The 26,297-nt window shown below is 41.5% G+C and overlaps 1 protein-coding gene across 1 annotated transcript in view; it reads right to left on the bottom strand.

Moving 5' to 3' along the window:
• MEN1 (menin 1) overlaps positions 1-26,297 on the bottom strand; it is a 144,720-nt gene that overhangs the window by 54,773 nt on the left and 63,650 nt on the right. Inside the window, exons 2-4 of the mRNA XM_078660468.1 lie at positions 14,975-15,053; positions 9,322-9,773; positions 659-867 (exon numbers count right to left, since the gene is read on the bottom strand). Of these exons, the coding sequence (XP_078516594.1) occupies positions 659-867; positions 9,322-9,773; positions 14,975-14,982 (669 nt within the window). The 5' untranslated portion in view covers positions 14,983-15,053. The remainder of the gene's footprint in view (positions 1-658; positions 868-9,321; positions 9,774-14,974; positions 15,054-26,297) is intronic.

Here is a 26,297-nt window from a genome sequence, read left to right as displayed (position 1 = left end):
AGAAAGAGAAAGTGCTGTTCCTTGATGTTGTTTATATGGGACTGCCTCTATAGTCATGTTGATCTGTGAAAAGACTCATGGAATTTGTAGTCTTAGCTGTTACTGGTTAAGGCTGCTGAGCAATAAAATGAGAAAGAGATTAGCATAATCCTCGCCTCCGAGTCCTTAATAGAATTGAAACTTTCCTTAACGATAGCTAGGAAATTTTGCATTCTTCTATATACCTTAAGACTGCCTATTAAACAGCTTCTACTTAAGACCACTTAATTGTATATAACCTGTTGAAAAAATAAGTACATTTTAATAATAATGGTCTCCATCCAGCTGCATGAAGTATTAAAACCAAGTCACAGAGAATCCTATTGCAAGGAAGATAAATTAATTTGAAGGGAAGTGTACTGTGGTTATCATAAGTTCCATTACATAAAAGAGCTCACGTTTGTGCTCAGTAAGACGAGCACAAAACCAGAAAGTGAAGGGGAAGTAGAAAAGTGAGACACACAGGGGTCTGGAACAGTTAAAGCGGAAAAAGATTAGAATGGGAGTATGATAAAAATAGGAAAAGTCAAAGCCCAGACAGTTAACATGCTGTTAAACAGAAATACGAAGCATTTCCCATAATCTACCACATTGTGCAGACACAGGACTCTTCAGTTACCCGTTCAGCGACACCAGAATTCACAGTTTGCCCACGGCGGTCCTCATTGCCTTTGCCATGCCACGTCACCTCCGCAGTCTCTTGCCCATCTTTGCCAAAGACTACCCAGGCATGGTCCTCTGACAATGCCAAGTGAACGTCTGGGAGGCCCAGGGTCTGGCAGGCACCCACCACTGCAAAAGCCACTCCGGAACTGTCTAGTTTGGTGCCTGAATGAAAAGAAAACACCATTAAAAACACAAAGCAAGAACATAAACAGCAAAAGCTTTAATCGGACAGTGAATACATATTATTAGTACAGAGCTTTGTGTACATAGTCGAAAAGTGAAGCGCTGAAGCCTATATGTCCAAATTCTAGTGCTCTGATCAAACAGTTCAGTTTCACTCCTGATTCCTATACTAAAATACCTTATTCAAAGTGCACAATCTTTGGCCTTCTTGATTAGAGCAGTCTCAGAATCAGCAGCATCTAAACACTACCCTTATGACAGCAGTTGAAATTCAGTGCACCCAATAGCAAGAATTTTTCACTTTAAAGACAGAAAGTAGGAGAAGCAGAGGGACAGGAAGAGAGACCTAAGGGCTGATCTTGGGGTTTTCAAAATTAAGAACATACAGGATGTCTGGAACAGTGAATGGGAAGTACCGGTGAAAGGATGGGTACACAGAAAGGAAAAAAAATCAGCAGAACAAGAACTCTCTGCTGAAAATGGGCCAATCCACTGTGAAAAGACATGGACACATCTTGTCCTGCTAAACAATTCAAATGTTGAGAAAAACCAGTGCAACCATAAACAACCAAGTGGGCTTGCAAGATATTGCAATTTTGGTAGTGACTGAAGAGCTTATGCCTAGCTTTGTACGGAGGGGAAACATGTACAAATACAGATGCGTTTATTGAGGACCACAAAAGCATTCAGAGAAGCATTTTTGGACTATTCTGCTGTTCAAATACATTAAATTATTTGTTATTAATCTCTTTCTCAAAAGAAATCAATGCACAATTAAGTACCAGATTCCAAAAATAGCCCCCATGTTGTTCTTCTGTGCGACGGCGGTCATTTTAACCAAGCCTGCCCAATCGTATGGATCAATGCAGAGTTCAGACAAACACAGTATACTTACTCGCACATTTTCAAATTAAAGGCACGGTCTCTGTAATAAAGCTTGCGTGACATGACTAACAGGACATCATCTACTGTGGCTTTTCTCAAAGAAATAGAACATTACCTACACTGCTCAATGGCTAATACCTTCTGAAGCACACACTGGCGACAATTGATGGACAAGACTTTCGCTTAGCAGTTTTGACACATTCCATGTGGGCATCTGGGTCACTGCGATGAATTTCAAAATATTACACAGAAAAACGCACACAAGTTTTAAAAAGTTGCATAGAACCCATATTCCTACACACTTCAGGCACAGCCAGTGCATCCTCCAAACTGATTGTGGGCATGAGATCTCCCTACACCAGAGCAACTAAGCTGTTTTCCATGTTGTCAATCACAGTACTCAGATGATGGAAGGCAGTATTACAAAGGATTACTCTAGGAAGAAATTGCTCTATTCTGATATTATGACTCTTCCCACATGCACATGTCCTTAATGAGGATACAGGAGCAACAGGGGTTGGACCAGCTTCGACAATGATGGAATGTTGTTAAGCTTGATTAACTTTCAGCTAAACCCCTTAGATAGTGAAAAGCGTTTAAGATGATACAGATGGTTGCATCTGTAGACATTATGAGCAATATATGCTTAGCACCCAGATTTATCTATTATATGTGCGGTTTGCATCAAAATCCAATGACATGCTTATGACAACTCTGCCTTAACTGACGCAATCTGGATACAAACTGGGTTCCTCTCTACCATTGTTGTTTTAACATGTCAATTCTTCGGATCCAGATTTACCCTCTCACCCAGACATGCTTCATTGCGTTTCCACCCACTCAAATGTCCAAGCAACTACCCCCGCCCTTTAACCCTTACACTCTCCTCTTCCTTCCGATACTTTCATATTGCCAACTAAACCATCATGCATTACCCACCATTAGATTTGAGTGCCATTGATCGCCCTCCGTCCATGGAGCAGGAAAGAACATTAATGGTTCATTATTTCACCAACTTTCCACCTCCCTCCCTCCCACCCACAAATATTCTCTGATTTCCTTTACTCAAACTAAACAGATCTTCACACCGTCTGAAATACTACTATTTAAACTGCATTGTCACGAACATGCTCTCCAAATGAGAAATTCTTTACCCTTTACCTCCTCATAAACCACATCCACCCACTTTGAATTTCACTCTGAATCCATTCCTAATTCTTAACATGCTGTCTATGGTCACACATTGTTGACCAACTCGACATCCTGGTTTAACAGAAATGTTTCTTTAGGACAGCAGCACGAGGCAAAGTCATCACTTTGTTCTACAAGTACGACCTCTCCTTCCCAAGAGTTGACCTTGTAATAGACACCCTTGCATGAACACCTACAAGTCTAATGCAGCCTCACCGACTGATGCAAGCATATAATCTACCTATATACCCCTGCCTGAGGGAATAATATCCACCTCCAATCTATCAAGTGCTCGGTCACCAATCACATTTTTGCCAACTACTTGCCTCAACTCCTGATCTCCGAATCCAACCTCATCCTGCTTGGAGATTTTAATATTTGGGCTCATCAAACTAACCATTGAAGCACAAAATCAGAAATGTGGAGGTGCAGGACCTGAAGTAGCTTGCCTGTGGCCCAAATCGCAGGTAAAGCCACACCATATGACTTTAATTCTCAGCTGGTGTCAACACTGCCCACTGTCTTTAGCATATAGCATTCCCCAAGTCAGCTGCCTCAAGTATTCCCTTCCTATCCATTCCCCTCAAAATATGTTCCAACCTACACCCACCATGTTCATCACAAATAGAGTTTGGAAAATAACTATCTGCTCTGTCCATGGGCTCCTCCACCTCAAACGTAGGGTGCTACCACTACAGCTGCTCCCTGCTGTGCAATTGTAGGAAACAGGAATTGTGTTGCAGCTGCCACCCCCCCCCCAGCAACCCACCCACATTATTGCCCACTTTAGACCTCCTAGATGCTGGTTTTCAACTCTGACAGTGCACTGAGGCCTGCTAACCAGACTCTGTGACCATGCTCTTTCCCTAAAACAAGGTAACTGCTCAATTGCTCCCCCAATTGGCAAAACCTTAAGCACCTCTGTAAGTCCCTAGTAAATAGTACCTCTGGTACCTGGGCATGGGCACTAAAGAGAGTCCCTAAGGGCTGCAGCATGTATTGTGCCACCCAAAGGAACCCACCACCAAATGCCTGCAGACTGCGCGAAATGGGGCGGACAAATGTAAAAACACAACATGCACACACCCTGTGTGCCTTACCCCCAAACACTGCATGCAATATATGTCCGTCGCCCCTACAGCAGGCCGTATAGCACTTAGGCAGGGTGCATTATATTACATGTGAGAACAGATCTACATGAGCAGATATGCCTCTGCGGTGCCTAGTTCAATTGCTAGATTGTACAATCTTAAGTATATGTACTGGCAAGGGTCATTACAGGTTTTCCAGCTACATGATGGCTTTACTGAAACCTATGGTGTTTGGTATCAAACACCTCATCTTAATAAATCCCTACTGATGCCAGTAGGGGATTTATTAAAATAACACCCAGAGGGCACCTCATAGGTGCCCTCTGAAAACCTACCAGCCTCTTAGGGTGCTGGCTGACTGGCATCTACCAGCCTTCCACCACAGACATGTTTCTGACCCCCTGCAGGTGAAATCCCATGCTCTCAGAGGCCAGAAACAGTGCCTGATCCAGAGAAAGGTGTTTATAACTCCTCCAGCAAGACGTCTAGTATATCAGCAGAACTGGACCAGGGACTTCAAAGCCCCTGCCGCCTTGGATATGCGATCCCGGCTACTCCAGATCTGGGAAATGCCACCCACTTTCCAGAGGCCCATTTGGCAGCAGGACAGACGGGGAATTAGCTATGCAAAGAGGCATGGTGCACTACCAGGCCAGTCACACCCCTAAGGCGGGCTGTCTGATGTGCCCTTCAAATATAAAAATACCTGTTATTTTCCTAAAATGGGTATCATGTTTCTTCGAGTGTGCGTCTCATTTATTGACTGTGTTCAACAAAAGCTTAAGACTATCCTCTGATGAGCCTAAACTGCTTACCTACACTACCACAACATAACATCTGTGATTATTAATTTAAGTCAATAAGGGTGGTCTGGACTACCTACATTGCGTACCTCGTTTTGGTACACTACATAAAAAGCCAGCTTCCTACAGCCATCAAATGCTCAAAGCTAAGCAACCTCATCACATCTGTGTTAAAGGTCCACCAACAAAGTAGATCAACTACACACCCAAAGAAACTCACCAAATGAATCTCTTGCAATACCCTCTAATAGAAGCACCCTCTCTACTCTCTCAAACAGGCATGATGTCAGGACTACTGCTCCTCAGACTTCCAAGAAAACCCACACAAACAAAAGCTACTGTAACCTCTCGATTTGAACTTCTCCCAAATCAGCAAGAGCTCACAAACTGTTCACCAAGCCAGATTAGAATCCACAACTTCTCTCTCCAATGAACCATATAAAGAACTCTAAATGTATTTCAAATAAATAAAGTGCAACAAGAGAGAAAGACATTGCCTATCGAGGCTACACCACCTACACTCCAAGTCACTTAAAATGTTAGCTCGACTTAAGACATCACTAATGTCCTTCCAACAACCAACAATTCCGTGTACCCACTGCACTTCCTGCCCTACTCACTTTTCAAAGCTCTGGCAAGCCACTTGCCAAACAATTTGAAAACACTCCTCTATGCCTACTGTACATTCTGAACCCCATAAGCACCTTTAAATCTAGTGTTATCTCACATACAGAGACAGCACTCACCCTTAACCATCAAGTCACCTAAAAACCCCCAAAAATAAAAAAACACGACTGCCCAAACAACGCAGAGTATTTCTCAGCAAAAACCTCTGGGGTTATATTATAGCCCAACAGGTCTAATCCTACTTCTAGTTTAACAAGCTTCTCAACAATAACCAGGTAGTATTCTGCCATCTTCTAGGCACAGTATCAGTTGTTCATCAACGCCACTTTCTTATGAGCTACACATGCAAGCTGATGATGGCAGAGTTGAGGGGCTTAGCCTCCTGAATTGTCAGCTGTCTTTTTATTAGCATTAACTATGGCATCCCATCCAGTGCTTTTAAGTCAGTAGCAGTAGAGACCACTTCCATCGTCTGGATCTCCAGCTATGTACTCAGTCCAAGACCAAAAGCACTTGTTGAATTTCTAAATGCTCTCCATTCTCCTCAATCCTTCAACATCCAGCAAAGCCACACAAATTATAGTCTTGCTAATGCCTTCCTTGTGGATGATTTCCAGATTATGGGTCCAGTGACAACATCTCGTCTAACATGCACCAATGTCTTACGTCAGATCACCAAGGCAAGGCAATACTCAAAACCGCAAAGGTGACTAAAAGCAGTGTTCCTCACATACAAAAGCATACACCACTCGCTTCCTCAAAATGACATTCAAGCTTGTGCAAATGCCCCCTCACCATACACCATATTAAAGTGTTTACCTGGCTGTTTCATTCTTCCTCAAATGACATCTCGGAGGACACAACATCAACAACTCCTATTGGATCTAAAAAGAAGTGATCATATCTCACCGAAACACTCTTGGCACTGGCTACCATTCACTAACGCGATCTACTTTACATTGTTCCGCCACCTACCAATATTACGACAATAAAGGTATGCAAGTGATTGCAAAAAGTTACACCATTTATAACGGGAACGTCCTTCCCCACACATATTAAGAACAAGCAGCCGGGAATTCACTGTCGAGAGTGCCCAACAGTAAAACTTCCTCTTGCCTTCGATCCAGAGCAAACCTAATAGCATGCCTTTATGCTAAGCACAAACAATAAGGCTGTTTCAACAATGCTATGATGACGCGGTCCTCTCTCCTCTCCCGGGTACATTGCCAATGAAACTCGTTCCCCCCCCCCCATCCGCTATGGCACAGTTACATCCAAATTCCATAAATGAAGAATTTAGTAATGAACACTTTGTTCACCCATCATGGATTGGTTAGTCACATATTGTTGTGCATTTATGGTGGGGCTTTCCTTTCTACGAATAAAGTACTTTTATTCAACTACTCTGCGAGCCTTCATACTTAACAGATATGCATATCACTAGCAACCATTTCCTTGGCACTGTAGTGCATTCTCACTATGCGCTCTTTCGTACTGAACTGGGGAGGCCATCAGTGATTTATGTCTTATGTTTGCCTGTGAGAGATAAGTAGAGAGGATGTTCAATGGGTAGTCTAGAAGGGGTTTGTTTTAATTAGTGTGATGGTAAAATGCATTCGGACTTGGAAATCTTACTCCTCCCCTTACTGTCTTCAGCTTTTTACTACACCAATTTCTTATACTCTAACGCAACAATTTACGTTCTGGACAGATGTTTAGCCTTATAGAGATGCTGGTGCTTACTCTGAGCAATAACAGTTGCTAATAACATTTGTTCAGCAGACACCTTAAGTAGCAAGGGGGCTTGGTTGCGTACACAACCTACAAATCATGAAAACTAACACTCAAAATTCCTATTATTTATGAATGACAGGTTTTTTTATGTTTACGATTTCGGTGATAATTTGAAGCAAGTTTTCAGCATTCATGTGTGCCCTTCGAAAATTGTTTTTTTTAAACCCGCATCACTTTTTTTAAGCCTTATTGTACATCTAGATTGTGTACACTTTTTTCAACCACTCAGGTATATGAATAAAATAAATATAAAAAATAAATTGGAACACAGTACACATACCATCATTAGAGACCTCACAAACTGCCCCAGTGTTATGCAAACAAAGTTACTTTGCAAATACAAAATCTCATATGAAGGCATTACAGAGGACGCTTGCTCTGGATAACCCCAGTCTCTCTAGAAAGGGTTGAAACTCTCCAAGAAGCGTAGTACGATATGTGGACACTGTTCAAAACAACTCGTACATTATAGTGATTCAGGTTTAATTTTATGCAAAGCCCGCTTTTAGTGCACTCACACCTGCGAGTTTGGTTAATGGGCAACAGGGGATATTTGCCATTGGTGAGGCATAAAACGTATCCTGAACTCCGAGCACTGGAAGCTCAGGCAGTCTTTTTCTACAGGGCCAGTTCTCCCAGCCATGGCCGGATCCCCTCTGTAGATCCAGCTACACCAGAAGCAGCAAGGAGAAAGTGAAACCCTGTAGTTGCTTAAACAGATACACTGACTGTGTGTGCACAGCTAAAACGTGCAGCGTATCAGTTTACTACATGCGACTCGAAGTCACAGTCATCAGAGCTCATGAAAGATGACGCTAGGTCACATGGTTACAGATTCTCCCGCCCCAGGATACCTACATAGGCAGCCTAAAGGATTGATGGGGAGCCCAGGGCTTAGAGATAAAGTGGCTGCATTAAAAAGTGACGCTTGCTGAGCGTCATCTATGGGTATGGCAAGGAGGCCATAAACAATGGCAGACCAGAGCTTGATTAAAGTAAGCCCTGGTTTAGCCTGCAAAGTACGAAGGATGGCACATGTGCACTCGCAAATATGCCAGTGGCAGTATCTGGCTGTCTGAGACTCGCTCAAAATTTCTAATTAGTATTTTAACATTAGTGTGCTTATGATGCAGGCAACTGGCTGGGCTCAGTCTCATAGCCCAAAAAAACAAGCATTTGCAATGCAATAGGTCTCACATTTGCGAGAGTTTAAGCTAGTGGCATTGTAAATGACAATGCCTTTTATTTATGTGTTGTTTTTAAAACAGATACATAAAAGGTGTTTTTAAAACAGATAAATAAAAGGTATTGTCATTGACCATGCCAATAGCTCAAACTCTTGAAACTGCAAGACCTATTTAATTTCAAGAAGCGGCCGCCATTGTCCCGGCTGCTTGGAAAGTGAAAGCGTGCATGGCAAGATGAATGTTGCAGGAAAGCATGTTGTGCCTGCAGTAAGTGAAACTTATTAAAGAAAATAGTGCTTACAGACTAAATAAGACATACCATGCAACAACAGAAGTTAAAGGGCCACTCCTCATGGGAGGTTACAAATGAAGACAAGCCTGTACTAAGGAGGGTCTAACAAGCCTATTAACGAATCAGAAGCCAGCATTTACAAAGGACAATGACACAAGCCAATAAAAAATATGAGCAGGGAGTGGGCGGGGCTTCAAGCCCATACTCTAATACAGCGTGCCTCGCAGACCAGCGCATGCGCTGCCCAGGCTCGACCTAAAAAACAACCACCCCTGATACATGGTTTCTCCCGCTACTGTTTATCCAACACCACCCTGACAAGCCACATAAGTTGGCGGAACGCAGCAGGTAGCAACAGATATTCACACCGTATTTTGTTCACTGAAATCCTTAAGTGGGGGAGCCATTCTGAAGTGATGCTAAGGCCAAAATCCATCTAAGAACATCTGCATGAAGGCACAGACTACCACATAACAATAAATTCCAGTATATTACCTGTACCATTTCAGACAGACACAAGCACTTTATTTTCATTATCGGATAGTTTCAGGAGTGGGCCTCACCAGTGATAAAGCTGAAGAGGGACTGAATGTGTGCCCTGTCCTTGAAGTATGAGCGGCTCAGGCTGTTCCAGATGACGTCAGAAACTTTCTTCACTAGCTCGCGGCTGCAAACCCCATTTGGCCGGGGGTAAAGTGACAAGTCCACTGCTCCACGGATCTGTGCTGTGAAGCGGGCGTATAAGGCAGTGGCGATCGTCAGGTCCACCACCGGGAAATAGACTGGGTGCTCTGGGTCTGAGCCAGGCACAGGCTGAAAGGTTATCTCTGGCACATTGGTCGGCAGGACACGGTTGACGGCCAAAAAGTGTTCCACAAAGCCGAGCACCAGTGACAGGAGGATCAAGTCAGGCTCGTCCCGTTGAACCTCCCATTCGAAGAGGCTCACCACACCGTCAATGGAGCGGATAGGGAAGAACGCCTTCTGCGCCTCCTTAAGACCCATGGTGTAAAATCTGTAGGAGATGAAAGTAGGGTAAGTATAAAAAAGTAAAATGACGAAACAAAATGGATGAGAACGTCAGTAGGAAAGAAGAAGTTGTAGAAAGACTAAAAAGGGAAAGACAAGCAGGAGAGACTATGGTAGCAATGTTGGCAGAAAGGAGCTTGCTGGAGGCTGAACGGTAATAGGTGTAAGGAAAGAATGTGATGAATAGATTGCAAACGACCCAGGGGAAAACAGCAAGGCTGACTGTCACAGGTGGGTGTGTATAAGGGTAAGATTAAGAACATGCACTGGGAGTTTAAAGGATTCCTCCAACTACCAAAGATGATAGCCTTGGAATACCATTTCCACCTGGGACAAAGGAAATCAAATTCAGAATATTTGACAGCAGAGTGCCATGTGAAAACCTTTTTCTGTTTTCCTCAATATTTTCCCTTGGTCATCAGTTAACGGCATGACCTCCCATCCAGCCCCCCGTCCTTTCCCCCCAACTCCAAATCTATCTACTAGTAATTTTGCACCTTCAACATTAAAGGACAGTTATTCAATGTTGGGCTATGAAGGCTACAGTGATCTTGCACTGTACGTACTTTCAGGCTATACCGTTATATTAAATAGGAATCATTTACATTTTTAGCTTTTATCCTAAAAGTCTGACAGGGCTTCCAGCCTCATGGTCCAACAATGGATAATCCAACAGTTAAGGTTTTTTCAGCTTAGCACCCCTTCAAGCAGCATAACTGCAGGTCACTGCTGCACGTCACTGCTCCAATAGAACAAACCATACATCTGGTCTACCCCAACAACAACAAAATAGTCAAACTTTACCAGTGTCCTTGTTTTCATTAGTTATGATGTAGGGTTTTTCAATTGAGAACATGGGTCTATGAGAACTTCTTTAGGATCAGGGAAAAATATTGTTATTTTCTGTATATATATAGCTATATAGTCTGTTCGAAAGAACTAATTGTTGGAGTGTAATTATTGATTTGAAGAATAAGCCTTTGTTAAACCATATTCTTCTGGCCACTAAGGGGACGTTTAAACTCAGTCAAAACCTTAGGAGGCGTGAGAAGGCTTTTAAATTGTATTGTATTGTAATTGCATTTATATAGCGCTAACTACCCCTGACGAGGCGTCAAATCGTTTTTTCGGCGAGTAGCATGCTACTCTGGGACCCATAGAGGATTAGTGTTGAATTAGTATAGTGAAACATGCAAGTACATTTTAAGTGGTGGATAGGTTAGTCAGTTAATTGGATTTGGAATGATAGCAGAAGGATAGAGTAGGACAAAGGTCTGTATTTATATAGTGCTTGTAGACGCACACTATTCAGGAAGCCTACAAAGGATTAGTGGTGAATTAATATGGTGAAATATGAAGTCATTTCAGTGGTGGATATTAGTCAGTTACTTGGAGTGAGAAGGTTAGCGGAGGGATAAAAGGGGAAGAAAAATTTGCATTCATATAGCACTTGTTACCCCTGATGGGTGTTGAAGCGCTTTTCTGGCGAGTAGCACGCCACTCCAGAACCCATAAAGGATTACTGTAAAAAATTAGTATAGTAAAAAAATATGAAGTAATTGGAGTAGTGGATATGTTATTCAGTTATATGGGTAGTATATTAGTATAGTTTAATATGGAATTTGAAAAGTGAACAGGTTAGTCTTAATTTCGAGTGAAAAGAATAGTAGAGGGATAAAAGAGTGAAGGTTTTTTTTTTAGGTCTTCGCAGTAGGAGGAGGCTTTTGGGTGAGTAAAAAGGAGTTTTGGAGGGGAGGACTCAGAGGGAAGAGTTTAGAAAGGTTTGTTTTAGGGGATCGGTATAGTAAAAGAGGTGTCAGATGATGCAAGGAGGGGTAGAGAAGGAGAGAGTCTAGAAAGGGTAATTTTGGCAATCATAGTAGTAGTAGGATGGGGTTTGGTATAGGGCATTTCTGGCCCTAGTTCCGACCAGTCTAGAACAGGCAACTGCCCTTGTCCTCTCTGCCCTTATCAGGCTCAAACAGGCAACTGCCCTTGTCCCCTCTGCCCTTAACAGGCTCAAATAAGCAACTGCCCTTGTCCTCTCTGCCCTTCGCCTCGACGCCCGGGATGAGACGCCCTAACCCTGGCCTTTTTTATAGCCTAATTATCAGGTGACCCCTTCAGCCAATGGGAACCCTAGCCCTAACACTATCCAATCACAACACTAACCCTAAAATCTAGAACCAATAGGAGACCAGGACCTCACAGCCAATCTTAGCCCTAGTCCAAGCACCCAATCAGTTCAAAACCCCTGATCTCTGCGTCCAATAAAGGCCCTAGCCCAACCAGTTGTCCCAAAACAAGTCCATGCAACCAATGGCACAGGTAGCCCTAGTCCATACTTCAAATAGAAAGCCTGAACCCTACTCTAGGTCCCACACCTTGTCCAGCAACCAATCACACCAGAAGCCCTAATTGCTGCTTCCAATTAAAGGTCTAACCCTAGCCCTAGTCCCACCCTACTCCCAACAACCAATAACATAGGAAGCCCTAGTCCCTACTTCCAATAGATATCCTAACCCTAGTACCAACCCTACAATGATTGAATCACAGATCCAGAAACCAATCAGAACCCTCAAATACCCAACCAATAAGGACATTAACCCTAATCCAATAGAAACACCAGATACAACCACCAATCAGTGTAGACATGTACCAACCACTAGCAGACCATATGAGGTCCTAGCAGACCATATAAGGTCCCAGCGACCTCAGACAAGGTTTGCTGGCCAGGGAGTTGGAAGCTGCGTCTCCTGTTCAGAATCTCCTAGAAGACAGACAGGCTCAATCCACACTTTGGACTGCAGCAGGTAAGGGCCTCGCTAACTTGAAATCTAACAATACTGTTTAAATAAAACGTTACTCCCTCTGCTGGCCAAAAAACGAAGTGCACAGGCCCTAGTAAACTGTTTAAACAGCTCACAGAAGCACCCTCTGATGTAGAAAACCCCTGTTGCTGCGGGGGGAGGCAGGGGGGCTGGTATCACTGGCTTGTGAACACAAAATGGTGGCTGGGAGTGCACCGTTTTAACATACAGGTCTTAGCACAGAGCAAAGGAGAAATTTGGAGGGAAAACAGAATTGTCACCAAGGAATGAGAGGCACAAACTACAGAGGTTGGACTGCAAATCCCACAATTCAAAACGCTAAATGGCGGCAATCATGAGCAGAGAAAACCACAAGTTTAAAACACAGGTGATCAAATATGCAATTACAGGCAGGCTAAAACTAAAATGTTTAACTGTAACCATCACAGGCAAAGACAGTAAAAACAGAAAGTGAAAATCGTTTTTTAAACAACTTTTTGTCTTGGGAAGAGACAGCACTAGTCTGTCTCCTTACCACTTCCTGGACTCTGCTCACTGCAATCTGGGGCACAGGTAGGCTGCAACTCACAAGATGGAGAAGAAAGATTTGGGGTGCACCCAGCAAGGCCTTAAGGGGCCTGGGCAGGTGTGAGAGGAGGGCTCAGACTTGCCTGGTAGCTGAATAGCCAATGGTCTGCTGGCTTGGGGGTGGGGGCTGGGCAGCTGCTTCTCCTGCTCAGAATCTCCTAGGAGACAGACAGGCTCAACCCACACTTTGAACTGTGGCAGGTAAGGGCCTCACTAACTTGAAATCTAACAATACTGTTTGAATAAAACTTTAATCCCCCTGCTGGCCAAAAAACGAAGTGCACAGGCCCTAGTAAACACAGTTTAAACAGCTCACAGAAGCACCCTCTGATGTAGAAAATCCCTGTTGCGGGGGGGGGAGAGGGGGGAGGGCAGGGGGGCTGGTTTTACTGGCTTGTGAACACAAAATGGTGGCTGGGAGTGCACTGTTTTAACATACAAGTCTTAGCACAGAGCAAAGGAGAAATTTGGGGGGAAAACAGAATTGTCACCAAGGAATGAGAGGGACAAACTACAGAGGTTGGACTGCAAATCCCACAATTCAAAACGCTAAATGGAGGCAATCATGAACAGGGAAAACCACAAGTTTAAAACACAACACAGGTGATCAAATATTGAATTACAGGCAGGCTAAAACTACCATTTTTAACCGTAACAACCACAGGCAAAGACAGTAAAAACAGAAAGTGAAAATCGTTTTTTAATCAACTTTTTGTCTTGGGAAGAGACAGCACTAGTCTGTCTCCTTACCACTTACTGGACTCTGCTCACTGCAATCTGGGGCACAGGTAGGCTGCAATCAATTAATCTTTTATACCATCTTTTGTATTGTGGTGTAGGTGGATGTTTCAAATATCACAAGTGAGTGTGCAAATGGCACCCAGGTAAATTAGTGCCCACGCCATATTTCTTGGATATATACCTATTATGTTTTTGGGTCCTCACCCACAGGTACCACCTGTTGCTTGCTTCATCATTGGACCCACACCCAGATCACCTAATGCGACTAGGCAGGCTCTACGTGTGGTAAGCAGAGCTATTTAGCATGTATGTGCAGTGAATTAGGTGTGTTAAAAATGCCTATAGATCCTCTGTTACTATTTTCATGTACGAGGTCTAGGGATAGATTAAAAACAGAATGAGATGGCTGTCAGGATACTATGGTTCCTAACATCTATAGGTCGACATGTTTCAGCGCTTAGATTGCCCGTGAAGGGTCAGGCGGCTTTCTTCAGGACTCAAATTGATATTTTTACCCTGCGTCACAACTATTTATTCACCTATTATATGCTTTCATCTAAATATATTTTAAAGAATGCATGCAACATACAGACCATACTACTCGGACTCTCTCTGGTATGGCCATTGATGGCTTATTAAGGCATTATGGGGTTTACAAGGGAGGACGGTCCCTATAGTCACACTTTCTTCAAGGGAGCATGTCAGAGTATTGACGTGTGTCTCTCCAGGAGACCCTCCCTTTGACGTTTAAACTCAGCCAGATGTAAGGTTTGGGTTTATCCATTTACAATGAAAAGTGCAGTCACAAAAGAGATATTAGGGAGCAACTAGCATAAGCAACAGCTGCTATAACAACTTCAAAAGGAAATACCTTTAGAAAGAATTATAGTAAACAGCTGTAGTTGTAGTATAAGTACCCGTAACCAAGAATGCTATGCTTGAAAAAAATCAGCAAGAGTCCACTCTGGGAAATACCTGGTCTGAGATTAGTAAAGGAGGTAGCAAGTGTAATAAAGAAATAGAAAATAACAAACAGCAATGTACTTACGGTTGCATGGGATGGGTAAAACTGCAGTCAACTCAAAGCAAAAGAAAGGCAATTAAGCCAAACTCTTGAAAGTTGAAAACTGTAACAGATAAAGAAACATGAATGAATACAAGGTACATTAGACTCAGATCATAACTCTGAGACAAGAAAACTATTCGAGCCATAAGTGGAAGACAGTTGTAGACGTGCACACAAAACCAGGAAACAATTCAAATTTAGTTACAAAACCATAATCAAACACTTATGAAGCACTAAAACCCAAAAGGTAACCAAGTGACTGCAATCACATCAATTTCAAACTACCCATAGGTAAAACACGCATTTTAAACATTTTTATAAAGTGCTTGAGGTTAGGGATCGCTTCAATCTTGCGATGCTCATTAGATAGATTATGCCCCAGCGCCATATCTCCCAGAAGCTGAAAATGGAACAGTATGTATTTTGTTTATTAATTTTTATATTGTGCACCAATACCAGACATTTAAGTTTCAAGGCGACATAATAGCAAACATATAATGCAAGCCGATCTTAATATAGGTCTCATAATAACTATAAATACCTTAAAGCAGTGAAAATAGGGAAAACAAAAATCCTCAAAAATAAACTATGTTAAACGCTAATCAGTTTCGCATATTAAGCTCCACGGACGCTTTTTAAATATAATATCCTAGAGCCCAGTTAGGAGGCACAGATGTATGGAGGGCGCTGGATCCATAGTTTCACATTACGTAGAGCCAGAAGCTTGCCTCTAGATTTCTGATGTAGTCATCTGGGCAGCATCAGCTAGGCTCATGTGAGGAATTTAGGACCGTGTAGTAGGTTGAATATGAAGTGAATTTTCCAAGTAAGGGAAAGTATCAGGAGAGCGGTAAAGACTCTGAAGCCCATACTGCACTTCGGTACTTTGATAGACCTACTCATTGTAGTTTGAAATGGTGAGCTCAATTCTCCACAGCACAGGACGTGCAAGCCAGACTAAGAACAGGCCAAGAACGAGCCATCTGCGCCTGAACAAGACCAGACTGGACCACCCTTCTTTCGAATGGCTCCCCACTGCATCTTACTCTAGGGCAAGTGGAAATTAACAACCCTGAGTACAACCACTGCCTCTAAGGTAACTTGTTGGAAGGCACCTCAGCACAGAGGCATGAGTGAACAAATTACCTCTCAAATCCTCTGCCCAAGGAGACTGGTACGCCTTTTTCAGAGGAGTTAAGTCAATGACTGTTACAGTTATTTTAATGCCGAAAAAAAAAAAAAAAAAAAAAAAAAAAAAAAAAAAAAAAAATCGCTTGATTCTGAGTAGTCTCCCGTAAAAAAATAATAATATGAGGACATCTCAATAAAACGTATTTTTTTTAGCAAAACCACCGGTAGGGGCTCATAAGGGAGTTCAACGAAGACAGCTTACTCCGTAGGACTGAAAGCGCCTACGCATCAATTTTATTACAGACTGCAACTTCTAGTTAAAACATACTTAGATGCTTGTAATAAGAGGTTATGCGCAATAGAATCCGCAATTTCAGGGTTTCATTCTGAGGGGGCAATGTGTAAATCATTTGGTTCACTCTTATGACTAGGCCCTTTTACCATGGAAGAACTACACATTCTGAGGTTCTGTAACAGCTTCTTTGAGAAATGAGATTAGTAGGGGATGGGGGCGGACACAGATATCTAGTAACACTTATAGCACTGACATAAGGACAGTCTCTGAGTCCCATCATTCTACCCAGCTGACAGTCGCCCCCTCTCAAGTAATTTATTTTGCCAGGGTAATTATAAAGAAATGGTTTGCCCAGCAGGAGATTTAACCTCCAACAGTTCCCCCAACATCTTAAACCTATCACCAGTATCTACACCTTATATTGATCATGGGGAATGTGGCAAGCTTCAAAAGACAGCTGGGAGAGACGTTTTTCAGTTATAAAATAAAGTAACCCATTGGTTTGATACTTGCACCGGGAAAGGACGCTTTTTTATTTCAACATATAAAGATATTTAGAATAGACGTATTCGTTCACTTGGAATGGAGCCAAAAATGTAGAGCGTAATTGCATAATTGTTCATTTTGATCAACCAGGTATAGCTGGCAGATTACTGTTCCTTCTTTTTTACCTCTCGGGTACCCACTCTGGGATTCAAGCCCTTCCCCTGTGTTTCTTTTATAAATCTCAAATTTCAGCTAAATTATCCCTGCTCAAAATAGCATAAGAAGTTTATCTTCATCTGAAAACTATAACACAGGTTTGACCCCTTGAACCTTTAAAACGATAAATGATTGACTTGTGACATTGATTTAAAAATATCTACTGTTCCCCTTAGGGGCACTGATCCAAAAAGTTCCCCACATAGGTGAGCGTGTAGTTTTCTAGAAGGCGTGAGCTAGAATATAGTGGTTCTGGCCAGCAAGATACAAGGATGGTTGGATTGGGTTTATTAGAAAATATGATCTTATTCGGTTTTTTTAAATAGGCTTTATTCAACAGTTTAGTCATAAAAACACAAAATAATAATGCAACAAACAAAAAAGTCTACACATCAGTTTCAAAAATACAAAACGGCAATCTGTTATGAGAGCCGAAGCATCGCAGCATCTAGCGTGCAAGTAATTAATACAGTCAAAATCATAGTCCCCAAGTGAATACGAAGCAAATTGGATAAATAATAAAGGATAAAACCCAACTAAGGGCAAGGAAAAAACTCTAGAACATGGTACATTGCTTTGGAGACGAACCACACTAGATTAAAACATGAATTTAAAATACAGTTTGCCAATGTGCAAAATTTTAGAAAAACAATACTGTTTAGTTATAACATGTTTGAGTAGACTCATTCATGCAGACCTGGCTCTAATAACCTCTATCCACCCTAAAAACTTCGCAATGGAACATGCATAATTAGGGGTTGGTTCCGATCTAGGGATCCTCAATGCACTGCAGCTACTGCGAGTTCCCAGTAGCCTACAGAGAGTTTTGATCCATTTCTGACGAGGTGCGGTGTATCCTTGATAATCACAGACCATGTGGCAAGTCAATCAATCAATCTTTAGTTCGCATTGTTTCCAGTGCATATAAACTACATAAATATAAAAATACATATATGATCAAACTATATGTGCTTAACATTAAAAATAGTCTCAAGAAAGGATGGAGGATTCCGCCCTTGGTGGGTGTGTGCACATATACAATGACTTTGTTAGTCTTTTCAAATTCTTCTCTTTAAATCATTTGTTTCACACTTTGTGTTGCTTTAATGAATAATATTTATTTCATAATTCCTTCTTCTTATGGGACCCTTCCTCAGGGGTCTATGAACAGAAATAAAAGGAAACTTAGGCTAGCCTTATTTTACAAATTAAATCATAGTCTATACAAACATAATACATCTATCTCATATGCATTTTTTATGAGGGCTATGCTGGTAAATGCTCTTAGTTGCATCATTTTGATCTGTCTCCTAGCGTTATACAATCATGTCGACTTGCACTATTGCTGGTGTTCCTGTTTATGCTTAGTTGTGTGCTGCTCGTATTGACAAGAATACGATCAAAGTGCTACATAATTTTACAATGACTAAACGCTGTAAGTTTATCTCGTGAACGGTATATATACCCAGAAATATTAACCGATAAAGAGTTATCACTTACGTTTGTGGACATGAAGTCCGCCTCGATACATTCAAATCCGCTCGCCGCTCTAGAGCCAATCACATTTGGAAAGAGGTTCTGTTGTTGTAAACTGCTTGAACTCTCTTATATCATTGGTGGTAGAATAGTCACGTGATCTCTACTTTGGAGGTAGCGAAACAAGAAACTACTATTCAAATAAATTACTACGGGGAATCTTTCTATTCTTATTAATAACAGGCAATAGTCTGTTAAATGTTAATACATTTTGAGTGTTAGTGAATATTCGGGAATATTCGGGAGAGATACACGAAAAAGTTTTTTTGTGTTGATCATGATACGTAGTTGTACTCTAATATGTCACGAATTTGTATGTGGGTAATATTAGTATTACGATGTTCAAGAGCGGTGTTTAACATAAGTGGAAAATTCTGAAGAAAAATATGTCGGCCATGTTGGATTGGGCTTACTATACTATTCTATTCTATCAATGTGTAGGTGTGTAAGTTATAAATGTTCCAGAGGAATTGATATATGTGCACTATTTAGATGTTCTTTTTTAAGTGAATGATTGTAAATACATTTTACAGTGAATGCAGGAATGTAAAGGCATTCTTATTATATAATTACAAAGTTATTAAGACATTTTTATGATGTCATTACAGGAAGCATGATAATTCTATCCTGTCATTTAGTCCTTGTGGGTGGATACTCCCCATTTTTCGAATCCAATAATACTCAGCTCTTAATCTTTTTTTAGGTTGATCCGTGTCCTTTTGTGGTTTAATGACTTCCAGTATTGTAAATCCCAGTTGTGTGATATTATGTCCTGCTTCCATCCAATGAGTGGCCACTTTAGATTTCTGATTCTTTTGGCGAATATTACTTTTGTGTTCAGTAATTCTGATCTTTATTTTCCTTTCTGTTTGTCCTACATAAAGTTTTCCACAGGGACATTTAATTCCATAAATGACATTCTTAGTATCACACGTGCTTGAATGTAGCAGGGGAATTTTCCTCCCTGTCATTGGATGAGTGAATGTTTGACCCAATATAACATTATTGCAGTGAATACAGTTTTTGCATTTTTGCATGCCTTTATATATCTCTTTCTCATCCTTCCCTTTTTGTTTTTTAAGTAGTTCCTTTATGTTCTTTGATCTGCTATAAGCAAACGTTATTTGCTCCGCAAATAGAGGTTTGAGATCTGGTTCTTGAGTAATCAGTGGCCAGTGTTTTCTCATAATTCTGGTTATTTGTTGTGTTTGTATGGAATATTTCAGAACACATACTGTGAGTTTTAAATCGGATTTACTTTTGTTTCTGAGTAGGGATTCTCGATTCATGCTCATAACCTTCCTTTTCGATTGTGTTACTAACTTCGCAATGGAACATGCATAATTAGGGGTTGGTTCCGATCTAGGGATCCTCAATGCACTGCATCTACTGCGGGTTCCCAGTAGCCTACAGAGAGGTTTGATCCATTTCTGACGAGGTGCAGTGTATCCTTGATAATCACAGACCATGTGGCAAGTCAATCAATCAATCTTTAGTTTGCATTGTTTCCAGTGCATATAAAGTACATAAATATAAAAATACATATATGATCAAACTATATGTGCTTAACATTAAAAATGCCACATATGGCCACATTACAAAATAAATCCACAGGTAAAAAGCAAAGCAATCACCACAAGAGGATAAAGTGCATAGTAGGAAGTCAGACACAAAAGAGCACCAATTGGGACCCATGTGCTGGTGAATGTTTTTAGAGGAAAGGTGCCAACACGGAGTTGAAAATATAGTTTTCTGACCAGGGGGACAGTGATGACGTCCCAGTATGGCTACAAGAAACAACTAGATCTGAAACCTAAACATTTTTCAGTTAAAGATGAATTGACAACGGAAAGAGCCTTAGATTGTCTAACCCAAAGTCAGTAAGTTTCCTTTACGGTCGCCGCTAGCAGGGATGAAGCAGAAAAAGGATTAGCCATAAAGATCATAGACTGATCGATGTCAAAAGTATTTTTATTTGACAAGGCCATGGGATTTTATTTAATGTATCCACCTCATGAACATACGTTAATGCCTGTGAGAATTGAACCAGTTCGCGTTAGGACCAAAACCTTCTCCAGAACAACAAAGGACTAAGGGACAGATGTAAGTCGCCCAATACCGGTCGGTAACGGCCGAAATTACCGAATTTCGGCCGTTACCGACCGGTATTAGGCTACTGCCTAAATTGAAAATTGGGTAATTTACCGATTCAGTATTTTAAGGAATCGGTAAATTACCGATTCCTTAAAATACCGAATTGTGGTAACTTGGTAGTTAGGTTAGTATTAAGTGTGGAGTGTAGAGTGTAGAATGTGGATTGTATGATTCTAAGAATGTAGTAGAAGGTTGTCCGTGTTTTGTAGAATGCTGGTCAGACCTGAGTTGCATCTCAAGCTGGCAGCATCCTTATTCCTTACTTGCTTTCCTTTACGAATAAATAAGATTTAAATACTACCTGTGTCTGAGGAGTTACAACAGATTTGGCGACGAGAGAAATTGGAGAGGACTTTCTGCAGATTCGGGGCTCAAGCTGTTTCGTTATTTTGTCTGCAATGTTACGGTGAGCGTTAGAGGGACTTCACAGCAAAAGATATCCACGGTGAACAAACTGTATTTTTGTGGTGAGTGCCTCATCTTCCCGCTGTTCGTGAATCTCCTAATGGATGTCTTCAACGCCTGCTGTGTTTATCTTTAAAAGTAAGTCCCACGCCACTCAACGAATGGACATTGCGCGCAGCTCACCTTTAAAAGACGCTTCACTGTTCTCGCTCTCCTCTCGCTTAGTGACGCATAGCCTCCGCAGCGTCACCAGTTCGCAGTGCATTTTGGGTACGCTCAACGTGACCAGACGCTAGGTCACGTTTGGCGGACATTTTGGTTAAGGCTGTTTTAGGCTGAGTGCAGTCACATCGGAGCAGAGTGAGGGAGGACATCGATGAATTACCGAACGGTATTTATTTACCTCAAATTTTGTTTTATTTAAACTGTACATTAATCTTCTGTTTCAACTGTTAAGGGTGCTGCCTGTGGAATTTTCGAGGATCGGTTGCTCAGGTTAAAAATCGAGTGACAAGTTTTTAGTATCAATAAGCAATGTATTTCTCAGCAGTTTTCATATTTCAAGCATTGTATTCAAGTACCTTTATACATTCAACTTTCAAGTAACATTTTGTGGCATATTTCTTGTTTTTTTAACTTTATCTCACCATGCCCAACACCAGTGACAGTGCTTCATCTAGAGAAAGATCATTACAGGACTTTCACCTAAATGCGCCGAGGGAATTTCTGGTAGTTCCTGGCGATCCACCGGTTGCTTGGTTGGACTGGAAAGAATATTTCCTCAATTACATTGCTAATTTGGAGGATGTTAGTGGGTCGTTTTCACCAGAAAGGACAAAGAGGATTCTTTTATTGGGTCTAGGTCCTGAAGGATTACGGATATATAATCAACTAGACAAGCAAGATAGAGCTGGAGGAGACATTGATGTTTTTATGGCAGTTTTGCTAGATCTAGATAACTACTTCTCCTCTAGTGTATGTATTGCTGTCACTAGGCATTCTTTTTTCCAGCGGAAACAACAAAAAAATTAATCCATTGAAGAGTATGTTTCTGCATTAAGGAAACTGTCAGTGAAGTGTAAATTTGCTCAGCTCCATGACGAGTTTGTACGCGATCAAATTGTTATGTATACGAAAACGAAGACAATTCAAAACAAGTTGTGGGTGGAAGGTGATAGATCTTTAAAAGAAATTATTGCCATGGTTAAAAAAGCCGAGCTTTCTGAATGATGCGCTAAAGCACCATTGGCCAGTGAAAGGAAAGAAGCAGAGGTTGTTAATAACATCTCGGACAGTAGAAGTAACCATAAGAGTAACAGAGACTTCAAAGCAGAAACCTTTAAAAAAGAGGGTGTGGAGACTAAAAAGTTTTCTGAGTTGGTATGTTTTAGATGTGGCAGTCGTTCACATTCGGCTCACTATCCTAAATGTCCGGCTAAAACTACAAAATGTTTGGTTTGTGGTGTAGTAGGGCATTTCGCTAAAGTGTGCAGGAAAAAAAATGCATAACAATTACAAAGGTAAAGTAGCATGTATTCAAGAAACAGAGCCAGAATGTAGCTCATCATCCAATGATGAGTGTTTTCAATTGCAAAATACTATGAGAAAGAAGGTTGTGTTGAATATTTCTGATGGGTCGTCCAATAAACCTCTGTGCCAGGTTTCTTTAGGAGGAGTCCATACCCAATTGGCTGCAGATTCAGGGTTACCTTTATTTATTTATTTATTTATTATAGAGTTTTGTATAGCGCGAACAAGACCCGTGGGTATCAGAGCGCTTAACATAGAGTAGGTGAAAAGCATAACATATATATTGACAGTAAAAAGAATCATAGATATGAGGTAGATGAAATGCAATCATTCTTGACACATGTGCCAGTGTTGATAAAAATGAGTTGCAGCTCCAATTGTATCAAAAGTAAAGTATATACACATAGGTGAGGTAGATAGTTATAAGTCCCTGAGGGATGCTGTTATAAGGTCATTTAAAGATAACGTTTGGAGGTAAGTTTAGGACCGTTTCATAACCTAGAATTAACAAATCTTTATAGTATTGATTGTTCTTCGCCTTCCTGATGTCATAAATGTTCTGAAGTAAAGCAGCAAGAGTTCAGGGCAGTGATCAATGTTCTTCTCTATTTATTGTATTTGTTCATCAGAAAGTTCTTCACTTCCCGCTTGAACGTTGCCACATTTTTGATCTTCCGAATGGTTGGAGGGAGTGAGTTCCAGATTCTGGGGGCTGCTCCTGAGAATGCTCTGTCATAGGTTTTTTTCTTTCTGAAAATGGCTGGTCGTAATAGTAACTCCTCAGCGCTTCTAGTTGGTCGGTTACCTCCAGACAGCTGAATTTTCTTGGCTAGGTATCCAGGGGTGTTGTAGTGGAGCGCTTTGTGTGATACAAGCTATCTTCATTTGGATTCTGGCTTCGTAAGGTAGCCAGTTTAAAGCTTTCAAGTGAGGGGATAGATGATCATATTTCCTAGATCCGGTGATAAGTCTTGCCGCGGCGTTGAGGCAGGCTTTTAGTGGGGCTGTGGATGTTTTTGGTAGGCCAGCTAAGGTGGTGCAGCCATATTCAATCCTAGAGATAACCAAGGATTGGATTGCCAGTTTGAGATCTGGCTCTGAGATTAATGGTTTCAGTTTTCTTAAGTAGTTCAGGTGGAAGCGGGCATTTTTAGCCATTGAGTTAATGTGGGCTTTCATGTCCAGATTCTCGTCTAGAGTGATTCCAAGCGATTTAGCTGAATTGACTAGGGTTGGGGTGCAGTTGAGCGCAGTCACGAGTTTCGTCCATTCCTTTATTTCCGCCTGGCTCCTTGGTGGTGAGATTAGTAGGAACTCTGTTTTGTGAGCATGTAGTTTCAGATGATTATTAGTTAGCCATTGTAGTGTCCTTTTTAATGTCTCGTTCATTAGTTCAATGTCTTTTAAGGATGCGATCTTTATGTATATCTGCGTGTCATCCGCATACATGTGATATGATATCTGAGATTTTTGGAGAATTTCTGTAAGTGGTTCGACATATAGGTTAAACAGGTCTGGGGATAATGTCGATCCTTGAGGGACTCCTATTGAGATAGGGCATGGAGATGAGATAGATTCGTTGACCCGGAATCGCTGTGTTCTGTTTTGTAAGAAGGAGTTGAACCAGTTCAGTACAATTCCCGACAATCCCATCCTGTCCTGCAGCCTGGTCAGTAGTGCTTCGTGGTTTACCGTGTCAAACGCCGACGACAGGTCAAGGAGAATCAGTAGGCATGCTTGATTTTGGTCAAGTGCCTGTATCGCATCATCGACAATATGGAGAATCGCTGTTTCCGTGCTATGTCCTGTTCTGAATCCTGACTGGCATTCGTCAAGCAAGGAGAACTTGGTGATGTGTTGGCTGAGTTGGTTCTGGACGCATTTCTCAATTAACTTGGCTAGTACAGGGATATTGGTCACTGGGCGAAAGTTGTTTGGATCTGAGGTGTCCGCTGAGGGTTTTTTGATTATGGGTGCGACTTGACCTGTTTTTAGGCAGTCAGGGAGGATCCCTTGTGATAGAGAGGCATTTATTATTTCGGTCCATATTGGAACTAAAACGTGGTTGATTTCTCTTAAGCACTTTGCCGGAAGTGGGTCTTGATAGTGATTGTTTGGTTTGATATCTGAGAGCGTCTTGGCGATCATGTGCTGGTCGTACAGTTCGAATGTATCCCAGCTTGCCTTGTTTTTTGCATTAGTACCCTCCGTTGCACAGACGGTATCGCTCGCATGCAGTCGTTCGATGGGGAGGTTCCCCACGGCGTTTTTGAGCTCTGCTTCTAGCGATTTGGCCTTCTCTGTGAAAAATGTAGAAAAGTCATCGCAGTTTAGGGATGTTTTTATGTTTTCTTGACCGGTTTTGGCTAATTTGTTCGATTGTTGCTTTAGTATTTCAAAGAGCTTTCGAGGTCTGTTTTTGGCATTGTCTAGTTCAGATCTTATGAACTCCTTTTTTGAGTTGATGATCTTTTTGTTATATTGGCTTCTGATGATTCTGAGGGCTTTCAGCTCAGGGGATGAAGGGTGTTGTCTCCATTTTCTTTCGGCCATCCTCAATTTGCGCCTTTCTTCATTTAGTGACTCATTAAACCATGGATTTTTTGTCTTTTCCGTGACTCTTTTCAGTTTTAATGGCATGGTGTGATTGACGATATTTTCCACGGCAGTTATGTAATGATCGGTCAGCTCATTGACATTTTTCATGTTGTTCGGTGGCTTTAGGTCTCTTTCACAGCTTTCAACCAATAGCTCCATATTTGCTTTTTTTGTGTCCCGCATCCATTTTTTGGACTGGAAGGGTTGTCTGGTCCTGCCTTTTTCCACTATGGGTATTCCGAATATTATAGCATGATGGTCAGACCAGTCGCATGGGGTTATGGAGAGGATAGTTGTATCTTTGTTCCTAGAGATAATCCAGTCTAATGTCGCTCCTTTCGAGTGTGTGGGTTGTGTGCACATTTGGGAGAGGTTTAGTTCGACGAGGAAATCTTTAAGCGTGTTGACCAGTTTATCATTGTCGTCCTCCCAGTGTAAGTTGAAATCGCCTAGGAATATGTTTTTGGTTTCGCTGTTAGAGTTGGCCGTTATGATCTCCATTAACTCCTCTGTGAACTTTGCATTGTCCCCTGGTGGGTGGTAAAACGTATGCATGTTGCACCTTTGATTATTAGTATATTTTATATTAAGACCCAGGTATTCGCTTGCTTCTAGAGGGTCTGCTAGAATTTGTTTGACCTCAATATCAGATCGGTAAATGCAAGCTATACCTCCCCCTACCTTTTTAGGTCTATCCAGTCTCAAGATGTTATATTGAGGTGGTACTAAGAGGTCTAAGGTTGGGGATGAAGATTCCGTAAGCCATGTTTCTGTGAGGACTGCCAGAGCAATGTCCTTGTTAATGATGAGGTCCGCTAAGTCCGATGCATGTTTGGTTGCCGACCGACAATTGAGTAGAAGACATGTCAGAGGATTTTCTTTGTTACTAAGGTTCATATTTTCGGATTCAGTTGTTGTTAGCTGTATGTGTTGTAAATTGTGAGGGTTAGATGC

Source organism: Lissotriton helveticus, chromosome 9 (assembly GCF_964261635.1).
Source record: "Lissotriton helveticus chromosome 9, aLisHel1.1, whole genome shotgun sequence".
Classification (NCBI taxonomy): domain Eukaryota; kingdom Metazoa; phylum Chordata; class Amphibia; order Caudata; family Salamandridae; genus Lissotriton; species Lissotriton helveticus.
Note: the sequence above shows the minus strand (reverse complement) of the source record. Positions and strands in the feature narration are given on the sequence as shown.